The sequence below is a fragment of the Podarcis filfolensis genome, assembly GCF_964270895.1.
Source record: "Podarcis filfolensis genome assembly, chromosome: Z".
NCBI classification, from domain to species: Eukaryota; Metazoa; Chordata; class Lepidosauria; order Squamata; family Lacertidae; genus Podarcis; species Podarcis filfolensis.
In genome coordinates, this window is record NC_139617.1 from 50043627 (window position 1) to 50058626 (window position 15000).

Here is a 15000-nt window from a genome sequence, read left to right on the forward strand (position 1 = left end):
AAATCCGGCGGAAATTGAAAAAATTGGAAATTTTTTCCGGGGGGAAATTGGAAAATGGGAAAAAAATGGGGAAATCCAGGGGGAAATTGGAAAAAATGGGAAATTCGGGGGGAAATCGGAAAAAATCCAAAAATCCGGGGGAAATGGGAAAATCCAGAGAAAAATGGGGGGAAATCGGGAAATCGAAGTGGAAATCGGGGAAAATCCGGGAGGGAATTGGATAATCCGGCGGAAATTGAAAAAATTGAAAAATCCAGGGGGAAATTGGAAAATCCAGGGGAAATTGGCAAAAAATGGGATAATCCCGGGAGGAAATGGGTGGGAAAATCCGGCGGAAATTGAAAAAATTTGAATTTTTTTCCGGGGGGGAAATTGGAAAACATGGGAAAATCCAGGGGAAATTGGAAAAAATGGGATAATCCAGGGGGGAAATGGGAAAATACGGCGGAAATTGAAAAAAATTGAAATATTTTCCAGGGGGGAAATGGGAAAAAATGGGATAATCCGGGGGCAAATGGGAAAATCCGGGAGGGAATTGGAAAATCCGGCGGACATTGAAAAAATTGGAAATTGGAAAAAATGGGAAATTCGGGGGGAAATTGGAAAAATGTGAAAAACATTGGGATTTTTTTTTTAAAATTGATGCTCTTTTCCCCCCTTTCCAGGTTCAATTTTGTGGCCAAAAAACTGCACAAGCGGCTTCGCCAGTTGGGCGGCTGCCCGTTGCTTCCGCCCGCCTTGGGGGACGACCAGCACGACTTGGGGTGAAATATTATTATTATTATTATTATTATTATTTTATATTACTATTATTATTATTATTATTATTATTTTATATTACTATTATTATTATTATTTTATTATTTTATATTATTATTATTATTATATGTTATGATATTATTATTATTATGTTATATTTTTATTTTTATTTTATTATTTTATTAAATTATGTTATATTATTATGTTATATTGTTATTGTTATTGTTATTATTTTATTAAATTATGTTGTTATTACTATCATTATGTTATATTATGTTATATTATTATTATTATTTTAAATTATTATTATTATTTTATGTTATGTTATGTTATATTGTTATTGTTATTATTACTATTATTATTTTATGTTATGTTATATTATTATTATTATTTTATTATTTTATTAAATTATGTTATGTTGTTATTATTGTTATGTTATATTATTATTATTATTATTATTTTATGTTATGTTATATTGTTATTATTATTATTATTATTTTATTATTTTATTAAATTATGTTATGTTATTATTATTGTTATGTTATGTTATGTTATATTGTTATTGTTTTTATTACTATTATTACTTTATGTTATATTATTATTATTTTATTATTAAATTATGTTGTTATTATTAATATTATGTTATATTATTATTATTATTATTATTTTATGTTATATTATTATTATTATGTTATATTATTATTTTATGTGATGTTATATTGTTATTATTATTATTATTATATTAATATTTTATTAAATTATGTTGTTATTATATTATTATTATTATTATTATTATTATTATTATTATTAAAATTCGGTGTCAGGCTACATGACCGCTGGCTCCCTTTTTACCCTGAATATGCTGAAATTTTTTATTATTATTATTATTATTATTATTATTATTATTATTATTAATGACCGCTGGATCCCTTTCGGTCCTCCTGCAGGCCGGACGCCGCGGTGGATCCCTGGCTAGCGGATCTCTGGGAGAAGATCCTGGCTTTGTATCCTCTTCCTGCCGGCCTGGAAATCCTGAGTCCGGACGTCGTGTAAGCAATATGATTCTAATTTATTAATTTATTATTATTATTATTAGTTGGATGCCCGGCTCAATATCAGCTGCTTATTATTATTATTATTATTATTATTATTATTATTATCATCATCATTATTCCAACCTATTATTATTAGTATTTCCACTTCTTTAATAATAAGATGAATAATATTAAATTATTATTATTATTATTATTATTATTATTATTATTATTATTATTATTAATGACAGGAGCTGCTGGGGAGCCAAACATCCAACCTCATCTTATCCTATTATTATTAATAATAATAATAATGACAGGAGCATCTAAGAATCCTATGAATAATATTAAATTATTATTATTATTATTATTATTATTATTATTATTATTATTTGTGGGATGCCCAGCTCAACATCAGCTGCTTGCATTATTCTTATTTTTATTATTAATGACAGGAGCTGATGGGGAGCCAGGCATCCAACCTTACCTTATATTTATTATTATTCTTATTATTTTTATTATTCATATTATCATTATTATTATTAGTTGGATGCCCAGCTCAACATCAGCTTCTTCTTCTTCTTCTTCCAACCTCTTAATGAATAATATGGATAATATGATAATATGAAAAATAATATGAATATTATTATTATTATTATTATTATTATTATTATTATTATCATTAGTTGGATGCCCGGCTCAACATCAGCTTCTTATTATTCCAACCTCTTAATGAATAATATGAATAATATGAATAATATGAATAATATGATGAGTAATATGAATAATAATATGAATAATATTAAATTATTATTATTATTATTATTATTATTATTATTATTATTATTATTATTATTATTTGGATGCCCGGCTCAATATCAGCTGCTGCTGCTTCTTCTTCTTCTTATTATTATTATGATCATTATTCCAACCTATTATTATTTCCACTTCTTTAATAATAAGATGAAGAATATTAAATTATTATTATTATCATGATTATTATTAATATTATTATTCATATTATTATCATTATTGTTATTATTTGGATGCCCAGCTCAACATCAGCTTCTTATTATTATTCCAACCTCTTAATGAATAATATGAACAATATGATGAGTAATATGAATAATAATATGAATAATATTAATTTTTTTATTATTATTATTATTATTATTATTATTATCATTCTTCCAACCTATTATTATTATTCATTCCACTTCTTTAATAGTAAGATGAATAATATTAAATTATTATTATTATTATTATTATTATTAATATTATTAATATTATTATTAATGTATTATCATTAATATTATTATTATTTGGATGCCCAGCTCAACATCAGCTTCTTCTTATTATTCCAACCTCTTAATGAATATGAATAATATGATGAGTAATATGAATAATAATATGAATAATATGAATTTATTATTATTGTTGTTATTATTATTATTATTATTCCAACCTATTATTATTATTCATTCCACTTCTTTAATAATAAGATGAATAATATTAAATAATTATTATTATTATTATTATTATTATTATTATTAATATTATTAATATTATTATTCATGTTATTATCATTAATATTATTATTATTTGGATGCCCAGCTCAACATCAGCTTCTTCTTCTTATTCCAACCTCTTAATGAATAATATAAATAATATGATGAGTAATATGAATAATAATAATATTAATAATATTAATTTATTATTATTATTATTATTATTATTATTATTATTATTATTATTATTATTATTAGTTGGATGCCCGGCTCAACATCTGCTGCTGCTTCTTCTTATTCTTATTATTCTTATTATCATTCTTCCAACCTATTATTATTATTACTTCCACTTCTTTAATAATAAGATGAATAATATTAAATTATTATTATTATTATTATTATTATTATTATTATTCAATCTGCATTCCTCCTTCCCCTTCCAGCTTGCCTTCCCGCTTCCTCTTCCGTTTCCTCGACGACGGCGACCAATCCGAACCCCCCGAACCCGAGCCGGGTCCCCCGTGCGAATCCCGCCCCTTCCTGGCCCGGGTGCTGACCAATCAGAGAGTGACCTCCGCGTCGCACTTCCAGGACGTCCGGCTGATCGAGTTGGACATTTCCGGATCCGGGATCGAGTGGGTGTTTACTAAGATTATTAATACTAATAAAAGTAATAATAATAATAATAATAATAATAATAATAATAATAATATGGGTCTGTCATTGCTGTATGACTGTATAACATAATAATAGTAATAATAATAATAATAGTAATAATAGTAGTAATAATAATAATAGTAATAATAGTAATAATAATAATAATAATAATAATAATAATAATAATAATAGATTATGCTTAGAGGTGATGTTGAGCCAGGCATCCCACCTCTTATTATTATTATTATTATTATTATTATTATTATTATTATTATTATTATTAGTGGGATGCCCAGCTCAACATCAGCTGCTTGCATTATTCTTATTTTTATTATTATTATTAATAATGACAGGATAATATTATTATTATCATTCCCACTTCTTTTCCCCCTCTTCTTTAATAATAAGAGGAATAATATTAAATTATTATTATTATTATTATTATTATTATTATTATTATTATCATCATCATCATCATCATTAGTATTATTATTATTCCAACCTCTTCTTTTTCCATCTCTCCATCATTAATCCCATTAATGCCGCTTCTCTTCCAGGCTTTTTAAATTATTATTATTATTATTATTATTATTATTATTATTATTATTATTATCATTATCATTATTATGATATCCCTCTTCTTTAATAATAATATGAATAATATATTATTATTATTATTATTATTATTATTATTATTATTATTCCAACCTCTTCTTTTTCCCTCTTCTTTAATAATAATATGAATAATATATTATTATTATTATTATTATTATTATTATTATTATTATTATTCCAACCTCTTCTTTTTCCCTCTTCTTTAATAATAATATGAATAATATATTATTATTATTATTATTAATATTATTATTATTATTATTCAAACCTCTTCTTTTTCCCTCTTCTTTAATAATAATATGAATAATATATTATTATTATTATTATTATTATTATTATTATTATTATTATTATTCCAACCTCTACTTTTTCCACCTCTCCCTCATTAATCCCGCCGGGCGCCACCGCGCTACGTTTCCCCCCAGGGCCGCCGCCGGCGACGTCGCCATGGTCGCCCCCAGCAACGCCCCGGAGGACGTCAACCTCTTCTGCCGCCTCTTGAACCTGGATCCAGAACGCCGCTTCGTCGTCCAGCCGGCCGAGGAAGGTGCGGGTTCGAGTCCGGGCGCCCGGCGCTACGGTTCCCGCCGCCTAGTTTCCACCATCTGGTTCCCAGCGCCTGGTTTCGAGCGCTACGGTTCCCGGCGCCTGGTTCAGGCGGGTCGGGAAGAGGGTTCGGGTTCCCGGCGCTACGGTTCCCAGCGCCTGGTTTCGAGCGCTACGGTTCCCGGCGCCTGGTTCAGGCGGGTCGGGAAGAGGGTTCGGGTTCCCGGCGCTACGGTTCCCGGCGCCTAGTTTCCACCCTCTGGTTCCCGGCGCCTGGTTTCGAGCGCTACGGTTCCCGACGCCTGGTTCATACGGGTCGGGGAGAGGGTTAGGGTTCCCGGCGCTACGGTTCCCAGCGCCTGGTTTAGTGCGCTGCGGTTCCCAGTGCCACAGTTCCCAGCGCCTGGTTTCGAACGCCATGGTTCCCAGTGCTATCTTTCCCAGCGCCTGGTTTAGAGCGCCATGGCTCCCAGTGCTACGGTTCCCAGCGCCTGGTTTTGAGCGCCACGGTTCCCAGTGCCATGGTTCCCGGTGCCTAGTTTCCAGTATCTGATTCCCAGTGCCTGGTTTTGAGTGCTACGGTTCCCAGCGCCTGGTTTCAAGCGCCATGGTTCCCAGTGCTATGGTTCCCAGCGCCTGGTTTAGAGCGCCATGGTTCCCAGTGCTATGGTTCCCAGCGCCTGGTTTCCAGCACCATAGTTCCCAGTGCCACAGTTCCCAGCGCCTGGTTTAGAGCGCCATGGTTCCCAGTGCTATGGTTCCCAGCGCCTGGTTCCCTGCGCCACAGTTCCCAGCGCCTGGTTTAGAGCGCCATGGTTCCCAGTGCTATGGTTCCCAGCGCCTGGTTCCCTGCGCCACAGTTCCCAGCGCCTGGTTTCAAGCGCCTGGTTTCCAGCACCATAGTTCCCAGCGCCCGGTTCCCAGTGCTAAGCTTCCCAGTATCAGGTTCCCAGTGCCATGGTTTCCAACATCAGGTTCCCAGTACCACAGTTCCCAGCACCTGGTTCCCAGTGCCTTGTTCCCAGCGCCTGGTTCCCAGTGCCATGGTTCCCAGCGCCTTGCACCCAGCGCTACAGTTCCCAGCGCCGGGTTCCCAAGGCCTAGATCCCAGTGCCTTGTTCCCAGCGCCTGGTTTCGAACGCTATAGTTCCCAGTACCTAGTTTCCAGCATCTGGTTCCCAGCGCCTGGTTTTGGGCGCCATGTTTCCCAGCGCCTGGGTCCTAGTGCTACGGTTCCCAGCGCCTGGTTTTGGGCGCCATGCTTCCCAGCACCTGGGTCCTAGCGCTACGGTTCCCAGCGCCTGGGTCCTAGTACTACGGTTCCCAGCGCCTGGTTTCCAGCATCCGTTTCCCAGCGCCTGGTTTTGAGCGCCAAGATTCCCAGTGCCACAGTTCCCAGTGCCTGGTTCCCAGCGCCTTGCACCCAGCGCTACAGTTCCCAGCGCCGGGTTCCCAAGGCCTAGATCCCAGTGCCTTGTTCCCAGCGCCTGGTTTCGAGCGCTACATTTCCCAGCGCCTGGTTTCCAGCATCCGTTTCCCAGCGCCTGGTTTTGGGCGCCATGTTTCCCAGCGCCTGGGCCCTAGTGCTACGGTTCCCAGCGCCTGGTTTTGGGCGCCATGCTTCCCAGCGCCTGGGTCCTAGCGCTACATTTCCCAGCGCCTGGTTTGGGGCGCCACAGTTCCCAGCACGTGGTTCCCAGCGCTACGGTTCCCAGCGCCTGGTTCCCAGCGCCACGTTTCCCAGCGCCTGGGTCCTAGCGCTACGGTTCCCAGCGCCTGGTTTTGGGCGCCATGCTTCCCAGCGCCTGGGTCCTAGTGCTACGGTTCCCAGCGCCTGGTTTGGGGCGCCATGCTTCCCAGCGCCTGGGTCCTAGCGCTACGGTTCCCAGCGCCTGGTTTGGGGCGCCACGGTTCCCAGCGCCTGGGTCCTAGTGCTAAGGTTCCCAGCGCCTGGTTTGGGGCGCCATGCTTCCCAGCGCCTGGGTCCTAGTGCTACGGTTCCCAGCGCCTGGTTTGGGGCGCCATGCTTCCCAGCGCCTGGGTCCTAGTGCTACGGTTCCCAGCGCCTGGTTTCGAGCGCCACGTTTCCCAGCGCCTGGGTCCTAGCGCTACGGTTCCCAGCGCCTGGTTTTGGGCGCCATGCTTCCCAGCGCCTGGGTCCTAGCGCTACGGTTCCCAGCGCCTGGTTTGGGGCGCCACGGTTCCCAGCGCCTGGGTCCTAGTGCTAAGGTTCCCAGCGCCTGGTTTGGGGCGCCATGCTTCCCAGCGCCTGGGTCCTAGTGCTACGGTTCCCAGTGCCAAGGTTCCCAGCGCCTGGTTTCGGGCACCATGCTTCTCAGCGCCTGGGTCCTAGCGCTACGGTTCCCAGCGCCTGGTTTTGGGCGCCATGCTTCCCAGCGCCTGGGTCCTAGTGCTACGGTTCCCAGCGCCTGGTTTGGGGCGCCATGCTTCCCAGCGCCTGGGTCCTAGCGCTACGGTTCCCAGCGCCTGGTTTGGGGCGCCACGGTTCCCAGCGCCTGGGTCCTAGTGCAAAGGTTCCCAGCGCCTGGTTTGGGGCGCCATGCTTCCCAGCGCCTGGGTCCTAGTGCTACGGTTCCCAGTGCCAAGGTTCCCAGCGCCTGGTTTCGGGCACCATGCTTCTCAGCGCCTGGGTCCTAGCGCTACGGTTCCCAGCGCCTGGGTCCTAGTGCTACGGTTCCCAGCGCCTGGTTTGGGGCGCCATGCTTCCCAGCGCCTGGGTCCTAGTGCTACGGTTCCCAGCGCCTGGTTTCCAGCATCTGGTTCCCAGTGCCTGGTTTCCGGTATCTGGTTCCCAGTGCCATGGTTCCCAGCGCCTGGTTTCAAGCGCCATGGTTCCCAGCGCCTGGTTCTGAACGCCATAGCTCCCAGCGCTATAGTTCCCAGTGCCTGGTTCTGAACGCCATAGCTCCCAGCGCTATAGTTCCCAGCGCCTGGTTTTGAACGCCATAGCTCCCGGCGCTATAGTTCCCAGCGCCCGGTTTTGAACACCATAGCTCCCAGTGCCATGGTTCCCAGCGCCTGGTTCCCGGTGCCACGGCTCCCAGCGCCTGATTTTGAACGCCATAGCTCCCAGCGCTATAGTTCCCAGCACCACGTTTCCCATCCCCTATTTCCCGCATCTTCTTCCCAGCGCTACAATTCCCAGCGCCCGCTGCCCGATTTGAACCAATCCCAATCGAAACTCACCCATTCCTTCTCTCCCCCCGCCAGGCGCCGCGCTACCATTCCCGCTCCCCCAACCTTGCACCGTCCGGCGCCTGGTGGAAAACTACCTGGACATCGCTAGAACTCCCAGGCGCTCCTTCTTCGAACTCGCCGCCCTGCTCTCCCCCGACGAGCGGGAGCGGGAGAAGCTGGCCGAGTTCGCCTCGGCGCCCGGTCAGGAGGAACTATACGCCTACTGCCACCGGGCGCGCCGGACCACGCTGGAGGTGGGTGAGGGCCGGGAGTTGTAGCGCGCCGGGCGCGCGGGGCCCGGGGTCTGGTTTGGGGCGCTACGGTTCCCAGGGCCAGCGGACGCGGCGGGCGACGCTGGAGGTGGGTGGTGTTGCGGGAGTTGTAGCGCGCCGGGTGTGGGGTGCCAGGGGCACGGGGTCCAGGGTTTGGTTTTGGGCGCTACGGTTCCCGGCGCTACGGTTCCCAGGGGCGGCGGGCGACGTTGGAGGTGGGTGGTGTTGCGGGAAACGTAGCGCGCAGGGCGTGGGGGGCCAGGGTCGGGCGCCCAGCGCTACGGTTCCCAGCGCCTGGTTCGCAATGCCATGGTTCCCGGCGCCTGGTTTTGAGCGCCACAGTTCCCAGCGCCCGGTTTCCAGAGTCTGGTTTGGAGTGCCACGGTTCCCAGCGCTACAGTTCCCAGCGCCTGGTTGCCCTGCGTTTAGTTTCCGGTGCCACAGTTCCCAGCGCCCGGTCTCAAGTGCCATGGTTCCCAGTTTCGAGCGCCTGGTCTTGGGCGCCGCAGTTCCCAGGGCCAGCTTTCGAGTGCTACAGTTCCCAGCGCCTGGTTCCTGGCGCCACGGTTCCCAGAACCTAGTTCCCAGCGCTACAGTTCCCAAGACCAGGTTCCCAGCGCTACAGTTCCCAGTACCAGTTCCCAGCACTACAGTTCCCAGCGCTACAGTTCCCAGCGCTACAGTTCCCAGCACCAGTTTCCCAGTGCCACGGTTCCCAGCGCCTGGTTCCCAGCGCTACAGTTCCCAGCGCTACAGTTCCCAGTGCTACAGTTCCCAGCGCTACAGTTCCCAGCACCAGGTTCCCAGTGCCAGTTCCCAGCACTACAGTTCCCAGCACTACAGTTCCCAGCGCTACAGTTCCCAGCACCAGTTTCCCAGTGCCACGGTTCCCAGCGCCTGGTTTCTAGTATCTGGTTCCCTGTGCCACAGTTCCCAGCGCCTGGTCTCAAGCGCCATGGTTCCCAGTTTCGAGCGCCTGGTTCTCGATTCAACAGCCTGCTCTTGGGCGCCGCAGTTCCCAGGGCCAGGTTTCGAGTGCTGCAGTTCCCAGCGCCTGGTTCCTGGCGCCATGGTTCCCAGAACCTAGTTCCAGCGCCTGGTTCTCGATTCAACAGTTCCCAGCGCCTGGTTTTGGGCGCCACAGTTCCCAGCGCCTGGTTCCGAGTGCCACAGTTCCCAGCACTACAGTTCCCAGCGCCTAGTTCCCAGTCTCTGGTTTCAAGTGCCACAGTTCCCAGCGCCTGGTTTTGGGTGCTACACTTCCCAGTGCCACGGTTCCCAGCGCCTGGTTCGCAGTGCTACAGTTCCCAGCGCCTAGTTCCCAGTCTCTGGCTTCAAGTGCCACAGTTCCTGGCGCCTGGTTTGGGGTGCTACACTTCCCAGTGCCACGGTTCCCAGCGCCTGGTTTCCAGCACTACAGTTCCCAGTGCCACGGTTCCCAGCGCCTGGTTTCCAGCGCCTAGTTCCCAGCACTATAGTTCCCAGCGCCTAGTTCCCAGTATCTGGTTTCAAGTACCACAGTTCCTAGCACTACAGTTCCCAGCGCCTAGTTCCCAGTATCTGGTTTCAAGTGCCACAGTTCCCAGCACTACAGTTCCCAGCGCCTAGTTCCCAGTATCTGGTTTCAAGTGCCACAGTTCCCAGCGCCTGGTTTTGGGTGCTACAGTTCCCAGTGCCACGGTTCCCAGCGCCTGGTTCCCAGCACCAGGTTCCCAGTGACACAGTTCCCAGCGCCTGGTTCCCAGCACTACAGTTCCCAGCGCCTAGTTCCAAGCGCCTAGTTCCCAGTATCTGGTTTCAAGTGCCACGGTTCCCAGCGCCTGTTTTCCAGCACTACAGTTCCCAGCGCCTAGTTCCCAGCACTACAGTTCCCAGCGCCTAGTTCCCAGCGCTACAGTTCCCAGCGCCTAGTTCCCAGCACTACAGTTCCCAGCGCCTGGTTCCCACCACCAGGTTCCCAGCGCCACAGTTCCCAGCGCTACAGTTCCCAGCGCCTAGTTCCCAGTATCTGGTTCCAAGCGCCTGGTTTTGGGTGCCACACTTCCCAGCGCCTGGTTTCTATCATCTTCACTGCTGCGCCCGCCCGTGCTACAACTCCCTTTTTCTCCCGGCGCCAGGTCCTGAGCGACTTCCCCCGGACGGCGGGCGCCATCCCTTGCCGCCTCCTCCTGGACCTCATCCCTCGCACCCGCGCCCGGGCCTTCTCCCTGGCCTCCTCCCCTCTGGTGAGTTCTAGCGCGGGAGTTATAGTTTCCAACCCCGTACTACAATTCCCGTACTATAACTCCCATTTCCCACCAGGCGCTGCCCGGCCGCATCCAGATCCTGGTGGCCGTCGTGCGCTACAAGACGCGCCTGGCGAAGCCCCGGACCGGGCTCTGCTCCAATTGGCTGGCCTCCCTCGACCCGGCGCAGGGTGAGTTGTAGCGCCGGGCGCCGAAATCGGCGCTACGTTTCTTCTGGCGATGTTCTGTGCGCCTGCGCTGCGTTTCTCCTGGATGTCCGCGCTACGTTTCTCTTGCCAGCGCCCCTCAAAGTGCCCAGGCAGCGCTGGACGCCCGCGCTACGTTTCCCCTTCCCGCGCTTCGTCTCCCCTCCCCGCGCTATGTTTCCCCTCCCTGCGCTACATTTCCCCGCGCCCGGACCTGACGCCGCGCTACATTTCTCCTACTAGGGCTGCACCTGACGCCTGACACCCGCGCTACGTTTCCCCCGCGCCCGGTCCTGATGCCCGCGCTACATTTCTCCTACTAGGGCAGGACCTGACGCCGCACTACGTTTCTCTTGCCAGCGCCCCTCAAAGTGCCTGCGCTACGTTTCCCCTCCCCGCGCTACGTTTCTCCCAGACCTGATGCCGCGCTACGTTTCTCTTGCCAGCGCCCCTCAAAGTGCCTGCGCTACGTCTCCCCTCCCCGCACTACGTTTTGCCCGGACCTGACGCCCGCGCTACGTTTCTCTTGCCAGCGCCCCTCAAAGTGCCTGCGCTACATTTCCCCTTCCCGCGCTACGTTTCTCCCAGACCTGACGCCGCGCTATGTTTCTCTTGCCAGCGCCCCTCAAAGTGCCTGCGCTACGTCTCCCCTCCCCGCACTACGTTTTGCCCGGACCTGATGCCCGCGCTACGTTTCTCTTGCCAGCACCCCTCAAAGTGCCTGCGCTACATTTCCCCTTCCCGCGCTACGTCTCCCCTCCCCGCGCTACGTTTCCCCTCCCAGCGCTACGTTTCCCCTCCCAGCGCTACGTTTCCCCTCCCAGCGCTATGTTTCGCCCGGACCTGACGCCGCGCTACGTTTCTCTTGCCAGCACCCCTCAAAGTGCCTGCACTACATCTCCTCTCCCCGCGCTATGTCTCCCCTGCCCGTGCTACGTTTCTCCCGTGTCTGGACCTGACGCTTGTGCTACGTTACTCCTGCCAGGCGCCCGTGCTATGTTTCCCTCCCAGCGCTACGTTTCTCCTGCCAGGCGTCCCACCTCAGAACCTGACGCTCACGCTACGTTACTCCTGCCAGGCGCCCGCGCTACGTTTCTCTTGCCAGCGCCCCTCAAAGTGCCCAGGCAGCGCTGGACGCCCGCGCTATGTTTCCCCTCCCCGCGCTACGTCTCCCCTGCCCACGCTACGTTTCTCCCGCACAGGACCTGACGCTCACGCTACGTTACTCCTGCCAGGCGCCTGCACTATGTTTCCCTGCCAGCGCTATGTTTCCCCTGCTATGTGCCCCACGTCAGGACCTGACGCCCGCGCTACATTTCTCTTGCCAGCGCCCCTCCAAGTTCCCAGGCAGCGCTGGACGCCCGCGCTACGTTTCCCCTTCCCGCGCTACGCCTCCCCTCCCCGCGCTACGTTTCCCCTCCCTGTGCTACGTTTCTCTCGCACCCGGACCTGACGCCGAGATACGTCTCCCCTCCCCGCGCTACGTTTCCCCTCCCCGCGCTACTTCTCCCCTCCCTGCGCTACATTTCCCCCGCGCCCGGACCTGACGCCCGTGCTACGTTTCCCGTCCCCGCGCTACCTTTTGTCCCGCGCCCGGACCTGACACTTGCGCTACGTTACTCCTGCCAGGCGCCCGCGCTATGTTTCCCTGCCAGCGCAACGTCTCCCCTCCCCGCGCTACGTCTCCCCTCCCCGCGCTACGTCTCCCCTCCCCGCGCTACGTCCCCCCTCCCCGCGCTACGTTTCTCCCGCAGCAGGACCTGACGCCCGCGCTACGTTTCTCCTGCCCACGCTACATCTCCCCTCCCGACGCTACATTTCCCCTGCGCCCGGACCTGACGCCATGCTACGTTTCTCCTACTAGGGCAGGACCTGACGCCTGATGCCCGCGCTACGTTTCCCCCGTGCCCGGTCCTGTCACTTGCCAGTGCCCCTGAAAGTGCCCAGGCAGCGCTGGACGCCCACGCTATGTTTTCCCTTCCCGCGCTACGTTTCTCCCGCGCCCGGACCTGACGCTCGCGCTACGTTACTCCTGGCAGGCGCCCGCGCTACGTTTCCCCTCCCAGCGCTACATCTCCCCTCCCCGCGCTACGTTTCCCCCGGACCTGACGCCGTGCTACGTCTCCCCTCCCCGCGCTACGTTTCCCCTCCCTGCGCTACGTTTCCCCCGGACCTGACGCCGTGCTACGTTTCCCCTCCCCGCGCTACGTCTCCCCTCCCCGCGCTACATTTCCCCCGCGCCCGGACCTGACGCTCGCGCTACGTTACTCCTGCCAGGCGCCCGCGCTATGTTTCCCTGCCAGCGCTACGTTTCTCTTGCCAGCGCCCCTCAAAGTGCCCAGGCAGCGCTGGACGCTCACGCTACGTTTCTCCTTCCCGCGCTATGTTTCCCCTCCCCGCGCCCGGACCTGACGCCCGCGCTACGTTTCCCCTTCCATCGCTACGTTTCCCCTTTCTCGCGCTACATTTCTCCTGCGCCAGAACCTGACGCCCGCGCTACGTTTCCCCTTCCCGCGCTACGTTTCTCCCGGACCTGACGCCCGCGCTACGTTTCTCCTCCCCGCGCTACGTTTCCCCTTCCCGCGCTACATTTCTCCTTCCCGCGCTACGTTTCCCCTTCCCGCGCTACATTTCTCCTCCCCGCGCTACATTTCTCCTTCCCGCGCTACGTTTCCCCTCCCCGCGCTACGTATCCCCTTCCCACGCTGTTTCTCCTCCCTGCGCTACGTCTCCCCTGCCCGCGCTACGTTTCCCCTTCCATCGCTACGTTTCCCCTTTCTCGCGCTACATTTCTCCTGCGCCAGAACCTGACGCCCGCGCTACGTTTCCCCTTCCCGCGCTACGTTTCTCCCGGACCTGACGCCCGCGCTACGTTTCCCCTCCCCGCGCTACGTTTCTTCTCCCCGCGCTACGTTTCTCCTCCCCGCGCTATGTTTCCCCTTTCCCGCGCTACGTTTCTCCCGCGCCAGGACCTGACGCCCGCGCTACGTTTCCCCTGCCAGCGCTACGTTTCCCCTTCCCGCGCTACGTTTCCCCTTCCCGCGCTACGCCTCCCCTTCCCGCGCTACGTTTTCCCTCCCCGCGCTACGTTTCCCCCGCGCCCGGACCTGACGCCGCGCTACGTTTCTCCACCCCCCCAGGCGCCGCCCACGTCCCCCTCTGGGTGAAGAAGGGGGCGCTACGGTTCCCGCCGGACCCCGAGACCCCCGTCCTCCTGGTGGCGCCCGGCACCGGGGTGGCGCCCTTCCGCGCTGCAATCCAGGAACGCGTAGCGCAGGGGAAGAGAGGTGGGCGCCTGGTTTGTGAAATTTGCATGGGATTTAAATAATGGGCGGGGCGTGAATAAGAAATTATTATTATTATTGTTGTTGTTGTTTTATTATTATTATATATTATTATTATTATTATTATTGTTTTATTATTATTATTATAGTATTATTATTCTTGTTGTTATATTATTATTATTATTTTATTATTATTATATATTATTATTATTATTTTATTATATTATTATTTTATTATTATTATTATTCTTGTTGTTTGTTGTTGTTGTTTTTATTATTATTATATTTTATTATTATTATTGTTGTTGTTTTATTATTATAGTAATAATAATACTATAATAATAATAAAACAATAATAATAATTCTTGTTGTTATATTATTATTATTATTATTTTATTATTATTATATATTATTATTATTATTTTATTATATTATTCTTGTTGTTATATTATTATTATTATTATTATTATTTTATTATATTATATTATTTTATTATTATTATTATTATTATTATTATTATTATATTATATTATTGTTGTTGTTGTTATTGTTATTATATTATTATTATATCATTATTATTATATTATATTTTATTTTTTTTATTATTTTTATTTTATTTTTTATTATTTTATTATTTTATTAAATTATGTTATGTTATTATCATTATGTTATATTATGTTATATTATTATTATTTT

The 15000-nt window shown here is 48.5% G+C and overlaps 1 protein-coding gene across 1 annotated transcript in view; it reads left to right on the forward strand.

Moving 5' to 3' along the window:
- Positions 1-667: 667 nt before the first annotated feature.
- NDOR1 (NADPH dependent diflavin oxidoreductase 1) overlaps positions 668-15000 on the forward strand; it is a 20325-nt gene continuing 5992 nt past the window's right edge. Inside the window, exons 1-8 of the mRNA XM_083596756.1 lie at positions 668-764; positions 1707-1808; positions 3745-3936; positions 4999-5120; positions 8351-8571; positions 10707-10814; positions 10891-11005; positions 14161-14307. Coding sequence (XP_083452882.1) covers positions 5021-5120; positions 8351-8571; positions 10707-10814; positions 10891-11005; positions 14161-14307 — 691 coding nt within the window. The 5' untranslated portion in view covers positions 668-764; positions 1707-1808; positions 3745-3936; positions 4999-5020. The remainder of the gene's footprint in view (positions 765-1706; positions 1809-3744; positions 3937-4998; positions 5121-8350; positions 8572-10706; positions 10815-10890; positions 11006-14160; positions 14308-15000) is intronic.